Source organism: Lipotes vexillifer, unplaced genomic scaffold, assembly GCF_000442215.2.
Source record: "Lipotes vexillifer unplaced genomic scaffold, Lipotes_vexillifer_v1.1 scaffold1158, whole genome shotgun sequence".
NCBI lineage: Eukaryota > Metazoa > Chordata > Mammalia > Artiodactyla > Lipotidae > Lipotes > Lipotes vexillifer.
In genome coordinates, this window is record NW_006793745.1 from 1,100,508 (window position 1) to 1,128,194 (window position 27,687).

Sequence of the window (27,687 nt, forward strand, 5' to 3'; positions counted from 1 at the left end):
ATATATATATATATATATATATATATATATATATAAAAGGTATCAATAGCAGGAACATACTTAGTAGTGAAACTTCTGGCTAGAATGTAATATACAGGGTTTTTTTTTCCCCCTCTACAACCAGAACCATTTCAAAAATACATATTTGATTTGCTTGCTAATTTTCATTCATCTTAAATGTCATTGTATCCTTTATAATGAATTGAGATGGGTTTACAGTGCCTTCTAAAATTGGTAAACTTTATTTTGTTTGACAATTTCAGGAAATTAAATAAATAGCATTGTACCATGAAGCAGAACAGTTGTCACCTGAAAAATTATAAATTTTGTTTTCTTCTAAATTTGTTAGAATGAACCAATTATGGACTGAATGAGCCAATGGCCTATACTCAGTATATTCTGTTTTTATAAAATTTTCAAGTGTGTAAAGATTTTTTTGGGGGGATTCCTAAACATCATACATTTGTTAATTTTAATTGTGGTAAAAAAACACAGAACAAAATTTGCCATCTTAACCATTTTTAAGTTGTTTTAAGTTCAGTAATCTTAAGTATATTCATGTTGTTGTGCAATCAATCTCCAGAACTTTTTTATCTAACATATATAATTAGATTTTAAAGTATATATATACACCTATACATACATACATATGTACACATATGTACATATATATACATATACACATATGTACACATATATACATATACATAGAGACAGAACCATTTTAAAATCTGAGCTGCATTCTTTTTTTTTTTTATTTATCTATTTATTTATTTTTGGCTGCGTTGGGTCCTTGTTGCTGCCTGTGAGCTTTCTCTAGTTGCGGAGAGCGGGGCCTACTCTTTGCTGTGGTGTGTGGGCTTCTCATTGCAGTGGCTTGTCTTCTTGTGGAGCTCGAGCTCTAGGCGTGCAGGCTCAGTAGTTGTGGCGCATGAGCTCAGCTGCTCCACGGCATGTGGGATCTTCCTGGACCAGGGCTCGAACCCGTGACCCCTGCATTGGCAGGCGGATTCTTAACCACTGCGCCACCAGGGAAGCCTCTGAGCTTCATTCTATTCGGTTAACTTGGCTGACTTTAACCATAAAGAAATCAGTAACTCCACCCACAAGACCAGCCTCATTTGGCTGTATTTGTTCACTTAGTATCACAGGATTGTCAGGATGAAGGGTGCCGCCTCAGTTTAGCTGAGTGAGAGGGTTGGAAGGACCTGGATTCATACCTGGGTAGGTGTGTCTACCACAGGCCCACATCCCTGCTGCAAGGGAGACTAGAAAAAAGTGAACATCAACCATTTTCAGTTTCAGGTATATAATGTGAAAGCTTCCCTCCACTAGGTGGTGGGGGTCATTGCTGTGTGGGAAGCCAGAAGAATGATAAAAGCTTGTTACACCAGCTCGCCAGCGTCTAGAATTTTCGCATCCTGTTAGGTCGCAACTGTCTACCTGCCTTGAATGGCTTGGCGTGGCTGAGGAGATCACACCATGACACGTGCACTTGGGTGGTGAACATAAGTATAGGACCACTAGGTTCCTGGTGCTCGTGTGGTCATGGGGAACCTTGGGAAACCCCTGCACTTGTGTCCATGCTGGTTCTGTTCCGTGGGATGTCTTCCCTACCTCTCTCTCTGCCGGAACCAGGTCTTGCCTTTCTCTAGGGTCCCACTTGAGTCCAACTTCTTGGGAGCCCACCAGTCTTCTCTTTTTTGATCTGTTCTTGTAGTTTTATTCAGGGGTGGATCTAGGTTTCATGGAGCCTGAAGCTATCACAGCGGTGGGAAGGCACTTTCTCTGAAAAAGTCATGACAAATTTGATGAACACATTGCTAGGACCCCTTCCAGGACCCATGCAGTTGAGGGGTCTTGAAGCTTAAGCTTCATTAGCTTCACTGTAAACCTACTTCTGCTTTTAATGTTCATTCTCTTTTTCTCTTTTTTCCCCATTAAAAAAAAATTAGAGTATAATTTGTATACAGTGATATTTACCCTTTTTACTGTGTAGTTCTATGAGCTTTGACAAATGCATGCAATCATGTAACCATGGGACTTCCCTGGTGGTCCAGTGAGTAAGACTCCACGCTCCCAATGCAAGGGGCCCAGGTTCGATCCCTGGTCAGGGAACTAGATCCCGCATGCATGCCACAACTAAAAGTCCGCGTGCCGCAGCTAAGGTGTCCTCATGCTACAACTAAAAAGAAAAAAAAAAATATGTAACCATTATCACAGCATAAATATAGGACAGTTCCATCACGTCCAAAAATTTCCCCATGCCCCTTTGAAGTCAACTTCTCCCCCCAACCCCAGCCTCTGGCAATGCATCTGTTTCTATCTCTAATAGTTTTGTCTTTTTCAGAATGTCACATAAATGGAGTCAAGCAGCAGGTAGCCTTTTGAGTCTGGCTTCTTTCACTTAGCATAATGCATTTGAATTTCACCCATGTTGTTGCATGTTTCACCCACTCTGTGCCCAGCGCTGGAGATGCTGAGATGGGGAAGGCCCAGTCCCCGCCCTCAGAGAGCTCACAGTCTAATGGAGGAGGCTCTTGGGCCCATCATCGTAGACTTTTCTTCAATATTTAGTACACACAGCTTTGCCCTGCTAACTATCTTATTCTGCTACACCTGGCACTCCAACCACTTTGTGATCACCCTGAGGATAAACTCTCTTGCCTTCTTGAGGTATCACTTGGATTGGAAAGAACAAGGGGTTTGAAGCCACGAAGACTCTTTGAATCCAGCTCACCAACTTAGCAGCTGTGTGACCTTGTGTTAGACTCAGAATTTGGCACAGAGTGTGTACTGAATGAATATCTGTTGAATGAATGAATATAACCTCTTAAGTCCCAGGTACCGCCTGTGGAAAAAGGGTATAGTAGTCTCGACTTCACCTGACTGCTGTGGGGGTCAGTGCCTGGTGCAGCACCTGGTGGGCATCAGTAAAGTTTTGTCCTGTTCCCCTCCCTCCCCTGGAGCCTTTTGACACCCTCCTCGGATGGGCGCATGCACCTTGTGTAGACCTCCAAGCTGGGCAGGGTAACACCAGCCTCTGCCACGTGGGAGCCAGGAGGGGCATGAGCTGAGCAGACAAGTCCCCAGAAAATCCCACAGGTACTCCACAGCTACCACCCCAAGTCCAGCTCAAAGCACCCCTCAGGCTTATTCCCCCCACCTCCCCTTTCATGGTACACACAGGAAGGCCCATCAGTCCTTTCCTCTCACCAAGTATATTCCTTGCAGGGGGCTTCAGAGAAAGTCCACCAGGAGGAGAAAGCCATAGCCCTCTACCAGGGGACCCTCTGGCTGAGGGTCAGGTGTCTGGTTCTCAGATCCTGGGAGGCAACACAGGCTGGCAGATGGGTGGCCACAGGACAGTCATTGTAAAGCAAATCTGTTCTTGCCTTCCAAACACACTCAGTAAGACTGGACACGTGAGTTGTCATTAATCAATTATTTGTATAATTATCTGTTTGCTGGCTGCCTTCCCTACCAGAGGGCCCAGGGCACATAGTAGATGCTCAACAAATACTTAATGATTAGATGAAAACTGTTTTGTGCCTAAAAGAATTGGCATTCGCAGTGACTATTTCTGTAGAAGGAAAGGAAACTAGGATTTGTCATTCCTTTACAGTGTCTCTGGGATGTTAAATCCTTACCTGTGGTCTCCTTGTTTAATCTGTGCAGTGGCTGTTGAATGTAGGTGTTTTTCTTTTTTATACTCAAGGAAATTGGCTCAGAGGAGTTAATAAGCACTCACAGTCCCATAGCTAGTCAGTGATGGAGCTGGATTCAGACTCAGGTCCAATGCCAAAGCTCAGCCTCTGGATTTCTTAAGAATAGAAATCTCTACAATTTAGATTTAAAAAATATATATCCAAACTGATACTTGAGCAGGATATAAGTGGGTTGGATTGCAGAGTTTAACGCTTAACAGCATGAACTGAAAGTTTGCAGCATGTTTGTTCTGTTTTGTGCTTTTCTAAATTGGATTCGGGGGTAAATCCGAATTTCAAATTCGGATTTTTGCCACACACACATTACACACAGCCCTACATAAGCAATAAACCCCTCTCTGTGCTAGGGCGATGTGGGCTGTAGAATGGTCCTGGATTTGAGGGCAGGAGGCCTGGGTTTGAGTCTTGTTGGATAGGGAAGGGGCAGGTCCCTGAACCACTCTGAACCTCAGTTTTTCATTAACTGCAGAAAGAACCCCAGTTATCTCAGAGGGTTGTGGTGTGGATCAAAGGAGCAAATAAGTGAATGAGATGTTTGTGAGGGCGGTTCCCCCAGGAGGAGTTTTGTATGTGATTGTTGTCCCAAGTCTGCAGAGAGGAGTAGGGCTTCAAACACACTGAAAAGAAAGAGTCTACAGACAGGGGTCAGCAGAATCATGTGTCAGGGTGAGAAAGAAGGACGTGGTTTGTTTCTGTTCTGCTGAGATCAGCTTGGGCGGGGAGAGAAGCTCGTTTGTGTGAAGTTTGTGTGCTTGGAACCCTGTAATTATACTGTCACCTCGTGTCAGCAAATATATAATGCAGGGCCAGAGTGGAATTCTCTTGGGCAAGGAAGCAGGCAACATTCTTCCTCCCTCTCTCCTGGTCCTCATTCATTCATTCATTCATTCAGGGGCCACTGCAGGCTCTGAGCCATGCACTGAGGTCAATAAAGAAGGCAGTATGTCATGGGCAGTAGAGTCAGATAGATCTGGGTTTGAGTCTGACCCCCTCCCCCGAACAGTTGTGAAACTCAATTATTTGATTTAACTAAACTCCAGTTTCCTCATCTATATTATAAGGAAAACAATTTCTGTCTCATGGGACCATATGAAGATGAAAAGTGACGATGCTTATAAAGAAGTTTGCACAGTTCGTTGTACATAATGAACACTCGATAAATAAATAGTAGCTTATAAATCATAGTAATATAATCTCCACGGAGCCAAAATGCACAGTGGGCCGGTTTTGCTGTTTTCCTGTTTTCCCCCCTCTAGCCTTTTAGAAGGTCACTGTGGGTAAGCAGAAGCAGAGACCCAAGGGTTGGGACCCATGGCAACAAAAGCCTAGGTGGCTTGCTGTGCCATGGGAACCTTGAGCTGTGCACCCAGCCTGAGAAGCTGCCTAGCTTAAGTTTCTGAATGACGACTGTGAGTAAAGATGCTCCCTGTAGCAGCACAGTAAAGATCAGGCTTTTAGAACCCAGGCCCATAGTGCATCTAAGACAGTCCTTTCAGAGCTATAGTATTAACAGGAGGTGTATTATGTTTTTTGTGAATCCTTGTTTTGTCACACATGGACCCCTGATATCAGGAAGTTGTCTCGGAGCTTGGGGGCTAATTCCTGGTCAGCTTTATGCATTTTTGGAGACAACTATACACACACACACACACACACACACACACACACACACACACACACGCTTATACTTGTGAGTGTGGATTCTTCCAAATGCTTTTTCTTTTTAAGGTCAAGCTTATGGAGATGTAATTAGTAAAATTTACCCTTTTCAGTATGAGTGTTTTAAGTGTGAGCTTGGATTCTGAGTTTTGATAAATGCATACAGTTATGTAGCCACCACCATAATCAAGATGCAGGAAAGTTCCATAATCTTCCAAAATTCTTTTACTGTCCTTTGTAGTTAGCCCTCCCACCGTCTCTAGTCCTGGCAACCGCTGATCTGTTTTTGGTCCCTGTAAACTCTCCTTTTTCAGGATAACATATAAATGGAATCATACAGCATGTTGGCTTTGGGGTTTGGCTTCTTTCATGGAGTGTAATGCATTTGGGACTCCAGATGCTTTTGATTGCAGCAAGTTGAGTGGTTCTGAGATCAACGTGGAAAACCAAGAGCATTCCTGTATACCATTAATAACCAAGAGAAAGTCTAATTTATTTTTTAAATTTATTTTTTAATATTTATTTATTTATTTATGGCTGCGTCAGGTCTTAGTTGCAGCATGTGGGATCTTTCGTTGTGGCACGCGGGCTCAGTACTTGCGGCGTGCGGGCTTAGTTGCCCCATGGCATGTGGGATCTTAGTTCCCTGACCAAGGATCAAACCCACATCCCCTGCACTGGAAGGCGGATTCTTAACCACTGGGCCACCAGGGAAGTCCCAAGAAAATCTAATTTTAAAAATGCACAATACCACCAAAACCCCCCTGGAGTACTTAAGAATAAAGAAAGTGAAACATGCCCAAGATATTTATAGAGAAATTTATAGCATATCATGAAAAGACATGAAAGAGGACTCAGTGGAAGAGACCGTGTTCATAAAGAGGAAACCTGATAAAGATGGTGATTCTTCCCAAGTAAATCTGTAACTTCAGTGTACTCGCAATCAAAATGCAGATAAGGTTTTTCATGGAACTTGTCAAGCTGTCATGAAATTCATATAGGAAAACAAAGGCTAAGAATAAGCAAGACAGTTTTAAGAATATCATGATTTAGTATAAAGCTGTGGAAATTAATACACTGTGGTATAGGTGCATGGCTAGTCGGTAGACCAGGGTAACAGAATGGAGAGCTGAAATAATACCTATACATGTTAGAAAACGTTACAAGTGATGGTAGAATTGAAAATCAGTAGGAAAGAATTCAGTAAATGTTATTGGGACAGTTGGGATCTGTACAGAAAAGAATAAAGTTGAATCCCTAACTCATAACATACATAAAGATAAGTTCCAGATGAATTAAAACCTAATAGTGAAAAAGCAAACATTAAACACTTTTATGAGAAGATGTATGTGACCAGATTTCCTCAACAATATATTAAAAAAACAAGCTATAAAAGAAAAGATTGATGCATTTATCATATAAAATTTAAAACTTCTGTACAACAGAAGACACCACAGCAAAGTTAAAAGAGCTTTTTATTGGGAAAAGATGTTTGCATTGCATATGTCCAAGGCATAATTTATACCCAGAATTCACAAAGAAGTCCTAAAAATCAGTAAGAAAAAGATGAATAACCTAATGGGGTGGCGGGGAGACGGAAGGGATATAAATAATTCAGTTAAGGGGGCCAAATGGCCAAAAGGCATAAAATGTTGATCAACTTCACTTGTAATTGGGGAAATGCAAATTAAAACAAACATGATATACGGTTTCACATCAATCAGACTGGCAAAAATTTTTAAATCTGACTATATTAATTTGGCAAGAATGGGGAGCATCAGAACTCGTTTACACTGCAGGAAAGAGTAGAAACTGGTACAGCCTCTCTGGGGAGTGGTTTTGCATTGTCTGGAGGAAGATGCTATGCCCTGTGACCCAGCAGTTCCACACTGTGTGTAAACCCTAGAGAAAGTCTCACATGTGCCCAGGGAGACATGTTCCAGCCCTGTCTGTAATAGTGACAACTTGGAAATATGCATCAATAGAATGAATAAATAAACCGTAATATATTCATATAATGAAATAGTATACAGAGGTTAAAAATGATCCAGAAAGACAAGTCTCAACCTGGATCAAAATTTCAAAAACTGGCAAAAGGAGGCATAAATTATTCACTTTGGGGGAGGAAATGTGTCAGAGTATAGCAAAGTGTTTAGGATATAAACCCCTTGACTCAGTAATTCTATATCCAGAAATTTATCCCACATATATATTCATACGAGAGTGCCAATATGTAAATACACACAAACACACACACAGATTTCTTTACAGCAGTATTTATAACAATAAAAACTAAGAAGCATATTAGGTATCTATTGCTACACAGCAAAATACCTAAAAAGTTAGCTGGTTAAACCTACAGTAAACATTTATTATTTCACATGGCTTCTGTGGGTCAGGAATTTGAGGAAACTTCAAGAGCATGGTTCAGCTCAAGCTTTTTTCATTAGGCTGTGGTTAAGTTATATGGGGTCTGCCCTTATCTGAGGGCTTCACTAGAGTTGAAGGATCCACATCCCAGATGGCTCCCTCACTTGACAGGCGTGTTGGCGCTGGATTTTGATGAGAGATTCACTTCCTCTCCAGGGCTGATTGTGTGTCCTTGCAACATGGTAGCTGATGTCCTGCACAGAAAGTAATCTGAGAGGGGTGAAAAGCCACAGTGTCTTGTATGACATAGTCTCAGAAGTCACACACTGCCATTTCCACCTTAGTCTGTTCTTTGGAGGTGAATCACCAAGTCTGGCCCACATTCAAGGGGACCTAAATTAAGCTTCACCTTTCGAAAAAACGAATGTCAAAAAAAAAAAAAAGAATTTGTATACGTATTTTAAAATCATTACAGGAAAAAAACTTAAACATCTATTAATGAAAGGCTGGTTCAATGAACTATGACTATTATCCCCAAATGTTTTTTTTGTAGCACACCCCTTCAGTAAAAAAAAAAAAAAAATTGATACACACTTCTAATATAAAAATATGAACTACAGTTGACACTTGAACAACATGGGTTTGAAGTGCACAGGTCCACTAATATGCAAATTTTTTTCAATAAATATATTGGAAATTTTGGGGGGATTTGCAACAATTTGAAAAAACTCACAAACCATGTAGCCTAGAAATGTTGAAAAAGTTAACAATGTATGTTATGAACGCATAAAGTATATGTAGATAGTAGTCTATCCTCAAATAAGGTGTGATATTTAATATAAGTTAATAATGTGTTAGTTTTCTTACTGTTTTATAACTTTGCTTTCAAAGAATTACATTGTCATTCAGTATGCCTCTCTCTCTCATAATTGGAGAAATTATATATCACCCTATCATCACAGATAAGTGGGGTTTTTTTAATGTAACAATGTTTCCAATCCTGTATTAAGAATATTACTGTTGGAGGGCTTCCCTGGTGGCGCAGTGGTTGAGAGTCCGCCTGCCGATGCAGGGGACACGGGGTCGTGCCCCGGTCCGGGAAGATCCCACATGCCGCGGAGTGGCTGGGCCCGTGAGCCACGGCCGCTGAGCCTGCGCGTCCGGAGCCTGTGCTCCGCAACGGGAGAGGCCACAACAGGGAGAGGCCCGCGTACCGCAAAAAAAAAAAAAAAAAAAAAAAAAAGAAAAGAATATTACTGTTGGAGTTCCCTGGTGGTGCAGTGGTTAAGAATCCGCCTGCCAATGCAGGGGACACGGGTTCGATCCCTGGTTGGGGAAGATCCCATATTCCACGGAGCAACTAAGCCCATGCACCACAACTACTGAGCCTGCACTATAGAGCCCACGAGCCACAACTACAGAGCCTGCGTGCCACAGTACTGAAACCTGCACGCCTAGAGCCCGTGCTCCACAACAAGAGAAGCCAACGCAATGAGAAGCCCGCCCACCACAACAAAGAGTAGCCCCTGCTCAACGCAACTAGAGAAAGCCTGTGTGGAGCAACAAAGACCCAATGCAGCCAAAAATAAATAAATTTTTTAAAAAAGCATATTAATGTAATACTGTATGCCATATCAACTGTCTAACAATTCATTCATTAGTGTATAGGCTAGGCCACTGTGAAGCAATTCTATCACACTGGGCTACCATAAAACAATCACATTGCTGCTGCTTCATTATCAATGTACAAATCATCATACCTGTAAATAAATATGAATTTCTTTTTCATATTACCTTTTCATTTTTGATGCCTAGTGTTAGTAATACACATAACATCTACAGTGTTTTGTATCGTATAAGACAATATTGATGTAGGTACTGACAGATGATTCATCTTGTAAACAGATGACATAAACTTATGGTATTGATAAACACAGTACAGTACTATAAATGTATTTTCTCTTCCTTAGAATTTTCTTAATAACATTTTCTCTCGCTTACTTTATTGTAAGAATACAGTATATAATACATACAAAATATGTGTTTATTTTTTACGATATTGGTAAGGCTTCTGGTCATCAGTAGGCTATTCGTAGTAAAAGTTTTGGGGGAATCAAGTTATACATGGATTTTTGACTGTGCGGGGGTTTGGCATCCCTAACCTTCACATTATTCAAGGGTCAACTGTATATTTTCCAATTATATACATATACGCTTGACTAATTAAAAAAAAATTTCAAAAACTGGTAACTCCCTGGTGGTCCAGTGGTTAGGACTCCGTGCTTTCACTGTTGAGGGTGTGGGTTCAATCTATGGTCAGGGAACTAAGATCCTGCAAGCCGCGCAGTGTGGCCAAAAACAAAAAAACTTCAGGGACTTCTCTGGTGGTCCAGTGGTAAAGAATCTGCCTTCCAATGCAAGGAACGTGGGTTCGATCCCTGGTTGGGGAACTAAGATCCCACGTACCACGGGACAACTAAGCCCACATGCCACAACTTCTGAGCTCACGTGCCTCAACAAGAGAGCCTGCGTGCTGCAAACTACAGGACTCACGTGCTCTGGAGCCTGCACACCACAGCTAGAGAAAGAAAAACCCACACGCCACACTAGAGAGAAGCCCACACAGCACAACTAGAGAGAGAAAACCCATGCACCACAACTAGAGAGAAGCCCGCACGCCACAATGAAAGATCCTGCATGCTGCAACTAAGACCTGACACAGCCAAAAACATAAATAAAATAAATGAGTATCTTTAAATAATTTTCAAAAACAAGCTTGAGTGAAAAAATTTCAGTGGAATACATATAGTGTGATTCCATTTATATAATGTTTAAATAGATATAAATAATTGTTTTTAGGCATGGCTTATGTAGTTGATAAAAACATGGTGAGAATGATAAGCACCAAATTCAAGATGGTGCTTGTTTGGGGGAAGGAGAGAGAGAAATGTATGAACAAAGAGTATATGAGAGACTTCAATTATATCTCTCACGTTTTAAGTTTTCCCATATTAAAAATTGTAGCATATTTATTGGAATGCCAAAAGGAGCTCAAGAACCAAGGAATACCCTTCTGTTAGTAAAAATGGTCTTGGAAATTAATTCTCAGAGAATTAAATCAAAATTGATTCATAAACTGTGAGGAAAAAACCTACAGAGGACAGTAATTAGAAACTGTATATTTTTTGCGTCAATGCTGAGCGTGCATCGCTGCCAGCCCTGGGGCCCCAGCAGGGCTGGGAAATGGTGGAGCTGTGGCAGAGGCAGGGGCGACCGAGTGTTAAGGGGAACCTGCAGACTCAGCTGAGATGGAATCGGGTGCGGGCTCACCCTCTGGGACCCTCCACTTCCAGTGGCTGCTGTTCTTGGGCTTGGTGAGCCCAGCCCTAGGTGGGGCTCGGTCAGGCTTTCAACAGACCTCCCATCTCTCTTATGAAATTGTAACTCCTTGGAGATTAACTAGAGAATGAAGAGAAGCCCCTAGGCCCTACTTAGAGCAGGTATCATGTCATTCAAGCTGAAAGAAAAGAGCATATTATTCACTTGGAAAGGAATAACAACTCCCCTCATTAAATGCCTGACTGCTAGCACCACCCAGCAAATATCCTCTACTACAGCTGGTCTGTAATGAACAAAAGACAACTGAGTGAGGAAATGGACTTGTATTATTCAGAGGAAAGAAGAATGTCTTTTCTTTCCTTGAACAAGAAGGGAGACTGACAAAAATTCTTTGCTTGACCAAACTTTCGTCAGGTTCCCGAACCGTCTCCTAGGCCCATCCATGTACTTTGTTGTAAAATCTGGTTTTAGCAAGAACCTCCCCCCTGCCCCCATATCTGATCACCCAAGATGTCTGATCAGGTTTTTTATCCTCCATCCCACTTCCCCGCCCAGTGATGTCTGATCACCCTGGCTTGTCTTCAGCAAGAATCTGTTAGATTGGTTTAGCCAGAATACCCCTCATCCCTGATGCTTCCTCTTAATAATTTTCCATCCACTGACCCCCACCGTTCTCCTTGGCTATAAATTCCCACTCGCCCATGCTGTATTGGGAGTTGAGCCTGGTCTTTCTCCCCACCCTCCTGTAAAATCCCTTTATAGTGATCCCTATACTTATGTCGATAATAAAGTCTGCCTTACCATCTTCAAAAAAAAAAAAAAAAGAAATTCTATATTTTTATGTTATTAAGAACAAAAAGCACAAAATGTAATCAGTGTAAATTTTAATACCTTTTAATGTTCAGAGGAAACAATGTACCTTCATGACTTGGAAGATCTTTTGTGAAAATTCATTTTTTTAATATTTTTTATTGGCGTATAGTTGATTTACAATGTTGTGTTAGTTTCTGGTGAAAGCAAAGTGACTCAGATACATACATATATATATATATTATATGTGTATTTTATATATATATATACTTTTTCATATTCTTTTCCATTATGGTTTATCCCAGGATATTGAATATAGTGCCCTGTGCTATGCAGTAGGACCTTGTTGTTTATCCGTTCTATATATACTGTAATAGTTTGCGTCTACTAATCCTAAGCTCCCAGTCCATCCCTCCCCTACCTCCTCTCCCCCTTGGCAACCACAAGTCTGTTCTCTATGACTCTGAGTCATTTCTGTTTTTTAAATAAGTTCATTTGTGTCATATTTTAGATTCCACATACAAGTGATATCATATGGTATTTGTTTTTCTTTTTCGGACTTACTTCACTTAGTATGATAATCTTTAGGTCCATCCATGTTGCTGCAAATGGCATTATTTCATTCTTGTTTATGGCTGAGTAGTATTCCATTGCATATATGTACCACATCTTTATCCATTCATCTTTCAATGGACATTTAGGTTGCTTCCATGTCTTGGCTATTGTAAATAGTGCTGCTATGAACATAGGGGTGCATGTAACATTTCGAATTATAGTTTTGTCTGGATATATGCATAGGAGTGGGATTGTTGGATCATATGGCAACTCTATTTTTAGTTTTTTGAGGATCCTCTATACTGTTCTCCGTAGTAGCTGTACCAATTTACATTCCCACCAACAGTGTAGGAGGGGTCCCTTTCCTCCACACCCTCTCCAGCAGTTTTTAGAAAATTCTTTTTTTTAATATGGCACATTATTTAATAAAAATTATATATAACATGTACATACAGAAAAGTACATAGATATGTGTACAGGTTTTTTTGTTTTGTTTTGTTTTGTTTTGCGGTACGCAAGCCTCTCACTGTTGTGGCCTCTCCCGTTGCGGAGCACAGGCTCCGGACATGCAGGCTCAGCGGCCATGGCTCACGGGCCTAGCAGCTCCGCGGCATGTGGGATCTTCCCGGACCGGGGTACGAGCCCGTGTTCCCTGCATCGGCAGGCGGACTCCCAACCACTGCGCCACCAGGGAAGCCCTGTGTACAGTTTAATATACATTTGTGATTATAAAGCAAAACTCTGCATAACTACCATCCAGGTCAAGAAATTCAGTATTCTGAAAGCCCCTTTGTGGTGTACTATTTCTTTTTTTTCTTTTTTTTTTCTTCAGGCTCATTTAATCCATACAACAAACCATGGTATCGTTATTGTTTTTCCCCTTTTTACACATAAAGAAATTGAGATTGAGATTGAGAGAGCTTAAAACCTATGCCAAATCACCATGTTGCCATAGCATGAGCCGTAATTTGAATTCCGTCTGTCAGACAACCTCGAAGCCCCATACACTATTCACTACACTACAGAGACCTCTCCAAGCTGGGGTAGATCTTACTTTCTGCTCTTATGGTGTACCATTTCTTAAATTCAGTTTGATCATAACATGAACAACTGTACAAATAGGCCTGTTGTTTTCATTTAAAAAATTAATTTCAGAAAAAAAATATTGCTAGTATTGAGTTTTTGTAATTTTCAAGATAACTTGGCATTGGGAATTGTTGGCCCAACACTAAGATGCCTGAGAAGACTGTGGAAGATAGTGTCGTTTCATGGTTTACAAAAGCCTTGGCCCCAGTTGGTAACGGTGGTGCCACAGCTTGTAGCTGAGCCCTAGGCCAACAGTTGCTCCCCTGCAGTCACTCCAGGCTCCAGGAAATGGTGGGCGGTCCTTCTCGGTGACTATAACTGGTGCCACAGTTAACCGTTAATTCCTGTGAGCAATACCTCTGTTCCTTGGTCAGAAGTTGAGAAGTAGTTAGGGCTTCCCTGTTGGCGCAGTGGTTGAGAGTCCGCCTGCCGATGCAGGGGACACGGGTCCGTGCCCCGGTCCGGGAAGATCCCACATGCCGCGGAGCTGCTAGGCCCGTGAGCCATGGTCGCTGAGCCTGCACGTCCGGAGCCTGTGCTCCGCAATGGGAGAGGCCACAACAGTGAGAGGCCCGCGTACCGCCAAAAAAAAAAAAAAAAAAACCTAAAAGTGAATTGATTGTATAAAAAACAAATTCCCCAGATTTAAAAAACAAAACAAAACAAAACTCTAGGGGCAGATTGCCTGTGATGGTTGGGTGAAGGATCCAGGACCCAAGGACCGGGAAACATCACACTAGACCAGGATTTCTCCGCCTCAGCACTTCTGATGCTGTGGACTAAATCATGCTTTATTGGGGCTGTCCTGTATGTTGTAGCATGTTTAGCAACATCCCTGGCCTCCACCCACTAGATACCAATAGCTTTCTCTCAGCTGTGACAACCAGTTTCCAGACATTGCCCAGATGTCCCCCAGGCAGCTAAATCACCCCCAGTTGGGAACCACTGCCTTAGAGGGTAGAATTCACATGAGGCTCATGGTCCCTCCACTGCAGCTGTGGAGGAGGTGGGAGAGGCAGCCCAGCTGAAGGCCCCTAATTTGGAGCAGTAGGAGGAATTAGGGCACAGATAGGAGGAATGCAGCAGTAAGTTGGGGAGGGTCCTTCTGGGTAGCAGTAAATGGCAGTGGGCAGAGGGAGGGTGGGTGCAGCGCTCTGCGGCTCTGAGGCGCCAGGCAAGGCTCTGTTCACAGAAAGCTGGGAGGAGTGTGTTAGCACAGAGCCCCGTCTCCCCTCTAGAGAATGGCACTCAAGGCTTCCCTTCCCGCTCTTGAGCCGACCTTGAGCTCTTAAGCAGCATTAGATCTTTCTAAGAATTTTACCAGCTTTCCTCTTGAGCTTGTAGAGAGAGTCATGTGAATCTCTCAAGTGGGCTGGTTCCTTGGAGAGAGATTGCAATCATTTGACATTTATTCACCCATCAGACGTGTGTCCGGCACCCACTTGGGCAAGGGCTGTGTGAGGTGCTGATCACTCAGGCCTGGATGGTCTGACTCAACCAGCCCAGGCAGCCCTGGGAGAAGAAAGTAAGCCTGTCGTCAGGCTACCCAGGTCACATCCCAGCTCGGCTCCTGGCTGTTGTGTCTCTTTGGGCCTCAGTGTCCTAGTACCTAATCTGTAAAATGGAGTAGTAAGAATTCTTATCCCGTATGGGTGTTGAGAGAATATACAGGCTGTAGAGCAGTGCCTGGCATTAGTGAGTACTCAGTGATATTAATATCATTATTTTTAATTTTTTTTAAATTACAACTACTACATAAGGACTGTAATAGACTTAACAAGTGTCAGGAAAATTCTGAGGGACAAGTGATCAAAGACGCACAGAAGTGGCTCTTTTGAGATGGGTCTTAAAGGATTACTGAGACTTTATCGGGGGGAATAAAAGGGTTGTGGGAAGACCATGCACTAAAATTCAGGCAGAAGAGGGAGACAGCAGGAAGTCACAGATTGTGAGCTTGCGAGCCCGGCTCACCGGGGGACAGCTGCTGGCCTTAGGGTCCGGAGCTGAGGGCGGAGGGTCTGGGAGGCCAGGAAGGAGAAGGGCCTTGTCAGGGGGACTCAGTCTGAATGGACATAAGTCCCGAGCCCCTTTGGCTTGGGCCTGCTTCATTTGTTACTTCTTTTCTCCAAAATAGATTTAGAAGAACTCGCCATTTTCATCCCATTCTCCCTCCCCTGGGCAGTGAAATACTGACTCTGCTCCCTTACATGTCAGTGTTTCAAAGCTTTTAGAGACTGGAAAGCAAATTCGTCTTGCTGTCCCCGTGCTGTCCAAAGGGAACCAGGTGGGGGGGATGCTGATAGCCACTTCACATGCGAGTCCAGCAGACGGAGTACTGGCCTCCCTCGTCTGGGTGCCCGTGCTTCCCACCTCTGTGACCGCTCAGGAGGTGTTGTTGGCCATCGGGGTTCACAGAGGAGCAGATCCGTGGGCCATTGGGTCGAGATGCATTTTCCACCTGTCTCTTCTGCTGCTCACACGCTGCCTCAGGGCAGGGGCTGGACACCACCCTGGCAGATGTGGCTAATAAGCAGGGCATCTGTGCCAAAGGACAGTGTGTTTATTTCTCTGGAGCCTGTGGTGTTGTGCCCGAGGCTTTACTGAATCAGACCGGTGCTGTCTGGCATCCCCTTGCTGCTGAGACCTCAGTCCCAAGGCCACGAGTGTCCCCTGGGTGGCTCTGGCCTTTGCTTCACCACTCTCTGAAACTTCCCAGAATGAACATATATTTCCCGAGCACTTACCAGGCCCAGGGGGTGTGGTTCCATGAGCGAGATAGACACCATCCTCGACTTTGTGGAACTTAAAAGGCTTGTGGGAGAGACAGACATTGAATAAACCATTGCACGTGGTGTGGATAAGGGCTAAGAAAGGGGACTATCTAGGGAGTGGCAGTAACGAACAGGAGAGGAACCTAATCTTCAGGGGGTGCTGAGGTCAGGAAGGGCTCACAGAGGAAGGAAGACTCTCCCTGGTATCTGAGAATACTGCTTAGGGGGCGGGACAGCACGGGGGTGTTGGGGAGACCCCCCTCTCTGAGCTGGCTTGTGACGGAATCCAGTGGGCTTCCCCAAGCTGCCTGTGTCTTTGGCGCTGTGGCCATCCCTCTCTTTCTTAAATTTCTTGCTTTCTTTCGTTTGTCCCCTTAGCTGTCTTATCTTGCTCCCCAGATATAATTTCGGCCTTTCCAGAGGATGGCCCCGTTTTTGGCTTCATGACCTCAAACCACCCTGCTGTGCTGCCAAATGACAGATTGAAGGAGGTCGGTGTGGATCTGTAACAGGACATAGAGGTTCCTAAGCACGTCCCAGCCATGAGCAGAAAACCTTCAGGGCATTCAGAAAAATTAATCAAGCCTCACAGCAGCATTTTCTGTAGCTTGGAGGATGCTTCTTGCATCAAAGATGACATTTTCCATCAAATAGGATGAATGAAAATCACATTTCTCTTTGTTCCCCTCTTTCTCCCCCTCCAGGCTAATATTTGGCACCCTTTACCCTGCATATTCTTCCTACAAGGCTGTGAAATCGAAGGACATTAAAGAATATGTAAGTAGCACTTTTTGAGGGCGGGGTGGTGGTGATGGGGTCAGATGCGGGAAGCTGGGCATGAAGTGCAGGGGCGGGGCGCAGATGCCCTCTTTGGTGGGTACTGGGAAGCAGGGCAGTATGGCGACCTGCTGGGTGTGACCCAGGCATCCTCTCCCAGCTAGACCTCCTCTTTAGAACTAGAGTGTGGAAGTGAGCAGAGCGGGGAGGCCTGGCAAGAGGAAATGGCACCTGGAATTGGAGGCCCCCAGAGGCCACAGGCCGCTCTATGGCCTTGGAAGAGTGACTTCACCTCTCTGAGCCTCAGTTTCCTTGTCTGGACTGGAAAGCAGCGTTACTGGGAGACAGTCTGGCACTGGAGGCAGGAGCACAGGTCCTAAAGTCCAGCAGACCCTGCCTAGCAATTCTGATCCCCATGCCGGTTCTGTGATTTGAACACCCCACTGTTTAAGCCCTGTTGCTTTATAAGCTTTTAGAGGGCAGGAGTTACCATCGTCCTATGACTGTTTCCCACTGCACCTCACAGAGGGCTGAACACACAGGCAGGGGATTAGGAGTACTTACTGGTTGGAGGATTGTATTACTGTTGGGTGATTTGAGTGCCCCAGTCACAGCCCTAAATGTGCTGGGCACCTGTGGGCAGGAGAACCATCAGACCACACCTTGATTGATGAAGACCTGTTGGGGGTGGCTGGGGAGGGAGGAGTGTCCCTCCCCAGGGGGGACAGTATTCCAGGTCGAAGTACAAAAGATATAGATTTTGTCATCAAGAGACTGAAGTCAAGTCCTGGCTCTGACGTCTGATTGACACAATGCTTGACAAGAATCTTAACTTCCAAGAGCCTCGGTTTCCTTATCTGAGCAGTGGGTGGATATCAACAATCCTAGCGCCTAGTGTTGTGAGGGACAAAGGGTCTTTGCTCTGCCTTTACTCAGAGGAGGTCACTTGGCAAGTTAGGCACAGGCAAAGAAATCATTCAAAGCAGGTTTGGAAGTTCTCAGCTTTCCCAGGATGTCTTTACGATGAAACCAGCCACCTCCAGATCAGCTCAACCAGAGCTGCCTACACCCACTCTCTGAGTTTCCTAGACCTGCTTGCCTGGCTTGCATTTGCTACGAAGCAGGGGATCCAGAGGATCCAGACGGGGTGTGTTCTCCTGTGGAGGCTGGGTCCCCAGCATGTGTCTGTGAACGCATCTCAGAGTGTGAACTATAAATAGCTGTTAAGTTGCAAGCACAGAACCTCATGATTCCTAATGGACTCGGCCCAGGGGAAAGCACTGGGCAGCCTCCTCCAGGTCTCCCTTTCCCCGACTGCTTCCAGCCTGGGGAGGGGAGACACTGTGCCAGGAAAGGAAGCAAAGCAGGGGTCACCGCAGTTCAAGGTCTGATCCTCCGATTTGCAGGGGTAGAAACTCAACGCTGTCCGCTCATCCGGGAGAGAGCAAACCCTGGTGAATTGTTTTGCTCTATCTAAACTCAACAGGAGCCTGGTTTATGACTAGAACGGCAATCATTAATTTAAACTGAAAAATATAACTGACGAGCAGAGCAGCTGTTTGTGTTGGCGGTGAGCACGTGCTTTTCCTAGGAGGGAAAGCTTGAGAGCTAAGATTAGACAGTTTCTCAGTAAAAATGGAACTGGAAGCAAGGCACCCAGTGGTATTACGGGAGACCTGCCTCCTTTTCCTGCGCTTTTTCACATGCGCTCAACTCACACACTTGCATGCATGCTCACATGCTTTCTCCCACACGCATTCGCACTCACTTCTTTCCCTCCTTTTGACCAACAGACCCATTTGTCCAAGAGAGAAACCTGGAAACTTCCTTTAACTCCTGTCCCTTCCTCACCACCCATCCCCACCCAGATGCCCAGGTGGTGACTATGACTCTTCCTCTCTATCCTCCTTAAAATCTTTCAAACCAGGTCTCTCCTTCTGTGTTGCCTCTCTCTTCAATGAGGCTCTCATCATCGTTCCCTGTGTCACAGTGAATGTCACAGTGGCCTCCTGTATTTGATTATTTTATTGCCACAGTAACAAATTACCATGAATTTAGTGGCTTTAAAGAACACAAATGTGGGACTTCCCTGGTGGTCCAGTGGTTAGAACTCCAGGCTTCCACTGTAGGAGGCACAGGTTCAATCCCTGGTCAGGGATCTAAGATCCCACAAGCTGCACGATGCAGCCAAAAAAAAAAAAAAACCCCACAAATGTATTATCTCACAGTTCTGGAGGTCAGAAGTTGGATGGGTCTCACTGGGTTGAAATCAAGCCTCCTTTTTTTTTTTTCTGTGGTACGCGGGCCTCTCACTGCTGTGGCCTCTCCCGTTTGTGGAGCACAGGCTCTGGACGCGCAGGCTCAGCGGCCATGGCTCACGAGCCCAGCCGCTCCGCGGCACGTGGGATCCTCCCGGACCGGGGCACGAACCCGTGTCCCCTGCATCGGCAGGCGGACTCTCAACCACTGCGCCACCAGGGAAGCCCCAAGCCTCCTTTTGGAGGCTGTAGGGGAGAGTCCATTTCCTCACCTTTTCCAGTCCCTGGAGGCCACCTGCATTCCTCGGCTCGAGCCTCCTCCTCCATCCTCAGAACCAGCAGCATTGCGTCTGCCACCGTTCTTCCGTAATCCTGTCTCCCTCTGACCGCAGCCAGGAAAGGTTCTCCACTTGTAAGGACCATGTGAATACATTGGGTCTGCCTGGATAATCCAGGATAATCTTCCCATCTGAAAGCCCTTAACTTAATAACTGCAAAGTCCCATTTGTCTTATAATGTAATATACTCACAGGTTCTGGGGGTTAGGGTGAGGACATTTTGGGGGCAGGGGCTGTTATTCTGCCTGCCATACCGCTAACTGGTTTCTCCACCTCCTGTCCCTCATCTCATGCTCTGTTGTCTACATCACTTCGACAAGCCTTTGAAAAATGGAAATCTATTCATTTTACTCCCCCTGGATCCTTTCATGGCTGCTTATTATCTGCAGGATGAAGCCCAAACTCCATTAGACAGCGTTGAACCTTCTTGATCTTGCTTTACCTACTTTCCAGCCACTTCTCTACAAGCATTCAGTGCTTCTTTTTTTAAAAAAATATTTATTTATTTTCTTTATTTTTTTGGCTGTGTTGGGTCTTAGTTGCGGCACGTGGGATTTTTTGTTGCGGTGGGCGGGCTTCTCTCTAGTTGTGGCGCAAGGGCTCCAGAGCACATGGGCTCTGTAGTTGGCGGCACATGGGCTCTCTAGTTGAGGCGTGCGGACTCAGTACTTGTGGTGCACAGGCTTAGTTGCCCTTCAGCATGTGGGATCTTAGCTCTCTGACCAGGGATCGAACCCACATCCCCTGCATTGGAAGGCAGATTCTTTACCACTGGACCACCAGGGAAGGCCCACGTTCAGTGCTGTTTTTCTCAACACCCAAAGTGTGGTATGTGGACCGGCATTATCATCACCCGGGAGCTAGTTAGAAATGCAGAGTTTCAAGCCCTACCCAGACCTCCTGAATAAAAATTGGCATTTTTAACAAGATCCTCAATTTGAGAAACACCGCTCTTGACGTTCATAGCTTTTTATGTCTTTCCAAACTTACTGCACTAGTCAAGGTTTTGAGACAAAAACTTAAACAGAAAGGAATTTATGGGAATTTGTAGGATTAACTAGAAGCCTGCGGAAAGATATTCAGAAATTGGGGAAGATCTGAGAGGGCTGGGTGATGGCCAAGCTTATACCTCAGGAAGGGCCTGGTTAGGAAGCTGCTGCCCAGGTCACCACCATGGAACTGTCTGCCAGCTGCCCATGGCTTTGGAACATTTCATGAAGATTCAAAACCCTGGATAGGGACATTTGATTTTTCCAAGCCTGGATAATAGGCCTTGTCTCCCATAAAGACCTGCATGCTGGGAGACACCCTCCAAATGAGAAGGCTTTGGTTGCTGGTAGTTTTAAAAAAAATACACACGCGCGCGCACACACGTGCGTGCACGCACACGCACACACGCACACCCTCAGAGATATTGCACATTTGGTTTCAGACCGCAACAATAAAATGCATATCACCAAACAGTGAGTCACACAAACTTTTTGGTTTCCTACTGCATATAAAAGTTGTTGTTTACATTATGCTGTAGTCTGTTAAGTGTGCAATAGCATTATGTCTAAAAAAACGCTATACACACCTTTATTAAAAGATAATGCTTTTGGGAAAATGGCACCAATAGACTTGCTTAGCCACAAACCTTCAGTTTGTAAAAAAAAAAAAACCCCAAAACCACAATATCTGCAAAGTGCATTAGAAAAAGCACAGTAAAACGAGGTATGCCTGTATATTACATATATGAAAATATATAGTATAATGATCTATATTACAGTTACTTCTTGGGCTGCACAACATCCACATCCACTTTTTTACACAGGTTTTGGCTTTTAAAAAAACCTTCTAGGGACTTCCCTGGTGGTGCAGTGGTTAAGAATCCGCCTGCCAACGCAGGGGACACGGGTTCGAGCCCTGGTCCGGGAAGATCCCACATGCCGCGGAGCAACTAAGCCCGTGTGCCACAGCTACTGAGCCTGCGCTCTAGAGCCCGGGAGCCACAACTACTGCGCCTGTGCTCTAGAGCCCGCGAGCCACAACTACTGAAGCCCACGCGCCTAGAGCCCGTGCTCCACAACAAGAGAAGCCTCCACAATGAGAAGCCCACACACCGCAATGAAGAGTAGCCCCCGCGGGCTTCCCTGGTGGCGCAGTGGTTGAGAGTCTGCCAGCCAATGCAGGGGACACAGGTTCGTGCCCCAGTCCGGGAGGATCCCACATGCCGCGGAGCAGCTGGGCCTGTGAGCCATGGCCGCTGAGCCTGCGTGTCCGGAGCCTGTGCTCCGCAACGGGAGAGGCCACAGCAGTGAGAGGCCCGCGTACCGCAAAAAAAAAAAAAAAAAAAAGAGTAGCGCCCACTTGCCGCAACTAGAGAAAGCATGCGCGCAGCAACGAAGACCCAACTCAGCCAAAAAGAAAAAGAAAAAAAACCTTCCAACAGGAATTCTCTACCACTCATTTATTGATGCTTGCTAAATCCAATTCTTCATCTGAGTCCAGCTCCAGATCCAGTATTCTCCGGCTCTGACAGGATCTAACCTTAATATTCAACACTCTAAAAATTAAATTGTCAAGTGAACCGTCACCGATACACCGTATATACTATATTAGGGGGAGAAGGAGAATAAATAAAAATAAAATTAGTTAAAATATTTAAATCTATACATAACACAGAAAGGAAGAAAATGGATAGAAGGCACAGTCCTTATTTAGGCAAGTGGTCGTGAGTTCATAGTTGGTATTTATGTCTTTTGTTAAAAGATGATTTTTAAAAGTGTAAAATAATGATTCTTGTACAAATATAAAATTAACACATGTTGAAAATTTTACTTAACTCCTTAAGTAATGAGGGAGCCAGTAAGGTGTTAAAAAAACAGTTCAAAGGAGACTCCAAAGAACATATATATATAAGCATTGAGAAATTACTAAATGAATTTGTTCATAGATATTCAACTGATTTCTTGGGAAGTAGGGCCATTGGATCCAATTGTACCTCCATTGGACAAAATTCTTCGGCACATCTATAGACTAAATTATTTGCATTGTAATCAGTTTCCTGTAACTTACAAAGTTGCAAAATAGCTCAAAGACATTGTAAAACAAGACACCTGCAGAATTAAGATAACTCGGAAGGCTGCTCTGGACAGCACCTAGCATTCCACAGGACACCCATTCCAAAGTCTTTCACAACTTTTCCTATTACTTCCCTCTTCCACCATCCAATCAGTGCTCCCCTGTGCCTTCAGTGTGGTTTCTTCTCCAAGTGTGTGGCCTAAATCTTCATTCCTGAGGAATCTGAGGCCTTAGTAGTCTTACCTCTGTAGGGTTGTAGTAGTGATCCATTGACTTTACCTCTGAATAAGACAACACTAGGGGATCCCCTAGAGGACCCTCAAATTCCATCCACCCTCCTTCCTGCCACATTGTGTAGTAGCAACTCTAGTTCCCCTTGATAGGCAGGATCAGTCAACCCATGAAAGCCCATGAGTCCTTTTATTATCTATTTCCTGGTGGCATGGTGGTCTTGAAATGGCCAGGTGACCTTCTAGTCTCTGCTTCCACTTCATCAGAACCATTTTATATCCCTCATGGAAGCATCCATCTTTCGAGTACAAAATTATTAAAAAGCAGAGCTCAGAGGTTTGAGGATGAGAAGCAGAAGTGTTGTGAGTGGGTTAGACCAGTGATTCTCAAACTTTAACATGCATATGAATAAATAGAGAGTTTTAGTAAAATGCAGATTCTGATCCATTAGCTCTGGAGTAGGGCCTGAGATTCTACAAGCTCCTAGGAGTTTCCAGTGGTGCCAGCCCATGAACCACACTTTGAGTTACAAGGAGCTAGCGTTAGGCTTAATCATAAGAAACACCACCCTCATTTCCTTGGGTTCCTGAACCTTTGGATTCTGGCTAAGATGCAGTACCTTGTGTTGGTCACTAGTTCAGAGAGGAAATTGCATCCTCTAGGACAGCATATCACCTCACAGAATGCTGACTCCCACCTGGTTCTTTTCTGGAACTCTCCAAAGCTCTTGTAGCATTGTATAGGGCCAGCTGCCTCAGGGCATTGGGGTACTTGATTAGATCAGTGATTCCCCAAAACATCAGCCTACTGTCATATTTCTTTTGCTGTAAAAGAGGGCCCTTGGTCAGAAGCAATGTTGGGACACATCAGAATGAAAAGGGCACTCACTGAGTCCACAGCTTGCTGTATGGCTGCAAGAAACATGGCAGTGGGAAAAGCAAGTCCACATACCCAATAAATGAATATTCCAGAAAAGAGTCTATGCTGCCCTTTCTATGAAGGAAGGGGCTTGTTATGATGAGCCTGCTCCCAGGATTCTGGCTGGTGCCTTAAGATATGGTACTGTCCTAGAGATACTTAGTCACTACTGCTGGCAACTTAGTGTCTGAGCAGGGTCATGGCCAGGTCGCCCTTGGTGAGAGGGATGAACATTGCTGAGCCCATGTGTTCCCTCTGTCTACATGACCACTGGTCCATGAGCCCACTGAACATGCAATATCATGCTGGGGTAAAAGGCTCATAGGCATCCAAAGGGCTGGTCATCTCATCCACCTGATTACCAAGAGCCTCCTCTGCCATCAGGACCTTTAGGTGAGCATTAGCAAGAACCACAAATATTTGCATTCTGTGGGCCCATTCGTATAATTTCCAAACCACCTCAACACCAATCGCTCAGTCTTGTCCCTTCCAAGTACCTCATCATCTATCCAAATTCTTACCTGGTGTTTTAAAATGCATCCCAGATTTGTTTTAATCAGTTATGGTAAGGCATGCAGACACAGAAATGGCTCATGGAGGCAGAAGCTTTTACTCACAGTTCCCTGGAAGTAGGAGGCACAGCACACCATGCAGGGCCACATGGAGAGGCACCAGGGTCAGTGAGGAGTTAGAGGGAAAGTGAGGGGAAAATGTGGGCAATGACCTTTATCATGGTTTCTGTGGGAAAGGCAAAGCAAGGCAGAGTAAGCAAGCTTAGAACTGGCTAGTTGGAATAATTTCAGCAGGCTCTGGGGTGTGGGGGCTGCCTCTAGTTATCTGGTACCAGGTCCTGGGGTGATTAGGGCTGGGCAGTATTGGCTCAACCTAAGAGAGCTCCATAAAGGAGGTAGTTTGGAGTATGGATCCTGGATTGGTCAGTTTGCATGTTTGCTCTGGGGCAAGAATGTCTCAAGAATTAGCTAGTCCTAGAGGGGGTAGTCTCTCTCCGGTCAGCAGGACCCCAGATGTCACAGCATCAAGACTACAGAAAATAAAAAAATACAGTTAATAAACCTGGTGACAGTATAAATGTATTACCTCAGGACATTTCTTCTTCCAGGCTAACTGTGCTGCTCAAAGTTCTGCCTGCAGGGAATTTCCTTCCCCACTCTCTCCAGGTCACCCCTGACTATACAGTTGTCCACTGTGAGCTCGTGCCAGCAGATGGTGCAGACTCATCTGTCAACCAGGCTCACATTTGTCCTTTCTCAGTCATTTGGCATAGGGAATTCCCCGTGAGGCTGAAGCAGGGCCCGGATGCAGGAGGAAATGTGAGAGGCTCAAGAAATATTAGTGTGACTGCATCGGGGAAGCTAAAGGTGAGGGCGAAGCTAAGAGGTGGCTGAGTTTGGTGTCTCCACAACTCATGGGGGAGGCCTTTTGCAGGCTCCCAGGAGCCCTGGGAGCAGGATCTGACGGGCTGTGGGGTCTCAGCCCGCCTCTGTGGCTCATGGAAGGTCAACAAGCTCTGCTTCCCACCCTTTATTATGGCCTAGGGTTACCACTGCTCTCCTATCTTCTCATTCCTGTGCTTGACCAGTCCAGAGGAAGTTCCCAGTTATGCTGTCAACTCTCCACTCCAGAGTTGCCCCCAGTGATAACCTCGCAAATCGGCAATAACTTTCTGTCTCTTTTTTGGATGCTGGCCCACCCAAGCTCCCCCTCATCTTGCAGGGAATTTTGGGTAGAATCCCTCAAACCTGGCAAGTTCTATTTCAAATCTTGGAAAAATAACTTACATTTGGTTTCTCTGAGGCCTAGTGGGGAAAACCATTTCCAGGTAATTTATTTATGGTTTCCGTGAATGAGTCATCAGTGCTTCATTTACCTTGGTAAGCTCAGTGAGTCATTCTCAGACCCTTCCTTCTGCATGAAAGTGTTTTAAAGTGGAGGAGTACATGATGGAAACTTCTTTTAGGCTAGACACTTCCAGCCTCCTCTCTGCCTTGGCTCCCTCACCTTTGTCTTCAGCCCCAACCCCCCTCCTGAGATTTAGTTTTGCCTTTCCAGAGGCCTGTTGGGCATTCTTCTTGCATGTCCTCTGGGACCCTCAGACTGTCCTCTGCCTCATGGAGCTTAGCTTCTTCTCCCTAAATTGGCTCTTTCTTTACTTTCTTGCTAGTGTGAGAGGCTCCATAACTATCAGTCACTCATGCCCTGGCTTCACCAGGACCCTTTCATCCCGTGTATACCTAGCCATCCATCTCATGGCGAGCATCTGTTGCTTTGAAAGCTATCTAATTTTGTCTTCTCAAAAAGCCACCTAGACCAGTATTTTCCAAAGTATATTCCATCTCAACCTTTTTGAGACCGTTCTTTCTTTTCCATTCACAACACCCAACATTCTAATCCAGGCATTTAAAACATTCACCTAGAACCTACTATGTGCCAAGAACTGTTTTGGGTACAGAAGATATAATGATGTGCAAGAAGAACTGGTCTGTACTCTCAGGGAACTTGCAATGTAGGGAGAAAAACATCAGAATAAACAGATACTTTCAAAGCAGAGTGGTAAGTGTTATGACAGGGAACATGTATGATACCATGGGAGGAAGAAAGGAGAGGTTACGTAAACTTTGGGCACTTCCTGGAGGAAATGACAGTTAAGTTGATATCTGAGGGCTGAAATCTGGAGGCAAAAGAAGATGCTCTATTAGGAAACTGAAAGAGGTTCGTTATAATTGGAGTGGAAAATTCGAGAAGGTATGTGTGAGGGGGAGAGCTTTTGGTGGAGGTAATCAATGTCCAGTTTATGCAAGGACTTGTAAGCCAATTTAAGGAATTTGCGCCTTATTGTAACAATAAGGAACTATTGAAGGCTTTAAGCTAGGAAGGAGAATTGTCAAATTTGGGTCATTCTGACTGGAATATGGAGGACGGATTGGGAAGGGGGTAGAGGTATAAAAACCAATCAAAAGGCTGTAGTTTTGTTCTAGGCAGGAGATGGTGGTGGTCTAAAGTAATGGTAGAGGGATGGAGAAAAGATAATTTCAAGAGAAATAAGAGGGTGGAAGTGACAGAACTTGGTGATTCCTTGGCTGTGTTAGGTGAAGAACGCAGAACTTCCTTCAGGGAGAATGTCTAGTCTAGGGTTAGAAGAGGATGTCAAGAACAAAGCCCTGGGGAGGAATTGATGAGCCTGAGAAGTTAGCCAGAAAGTTGAGAGGGAAATCAGGTAGTGTTGCAAGAGCTTTTCAGTAAGTGATAGTTTCACATCTAGCTGAAAAGTCAAGCAAGTCAAGTGAAAAACTGAAAAAGGGTCCCTTACATCCCCTTGAAATATGTTACAAAGACCCCAGTGAGGGCAGTTTTGATGTAATGGATGCAGTGCACTGAGTAAGTGAGGGATGAGGAAGTAGACACTGCAAGTGTAGGTGACCCACTGGAGAAGTTTGTATCTAAGTGTTGTGTCAGGGAAAAATATTTTTTTTATTGTTGTCATTTTCCTTTGTTTTTAACCAAAGATACTAGAGTGTGGTTTGAACACTAAAAAGAAAAAGCCTCCAGAGAGGGAATTCAGGCTCCTGGCAGTGTATCTGGATACCAGTGTTGGGAATTCCTGGATCTTGGGCCCCAGTATGCCATGGACTTTACAGCTGGACTAGATCTTGTTTGCTCCCTGATAAGGAGCCCGTTCTGCTGCAGATAACCTTGGTAGCGTGTAGCATCTTAGATAGTAGTTTCTTTCTTTCTTTTTTTTTTTTTTTTTTTTTTTTTTTTTTTC

The 27,687-nt window shown here is 44.6% G+C and overlaps 1 protein-coding gene across 2 annotated transcripts in view; it reads left to right on the forward strand.

Annotated features, from left to right (window-relative positions):
• Positions 1-27,687, forward strand: part of REEP1 (receptor accessory protein 1) — a 111,268-nt gene that overhangs the window by 37,065 nt on the left and 46,516 nt on the right. The window contains exon 2 of one of the 2 annotated variants that reach the window (XM_007466738.1): positions 17,023-17,095. The exons of the other annotated variant lie outside the window; for it this stretch is intronic. Coding sequence (XP_007466800.1) covers positions 17,023-17,095 — 73 coding nt within the window. The remainder of the gene's footprint in view (positions 1-17,022; positions 17,096-27,687) is intronic. 2 annotated transcript variants of the gene reach the window in all.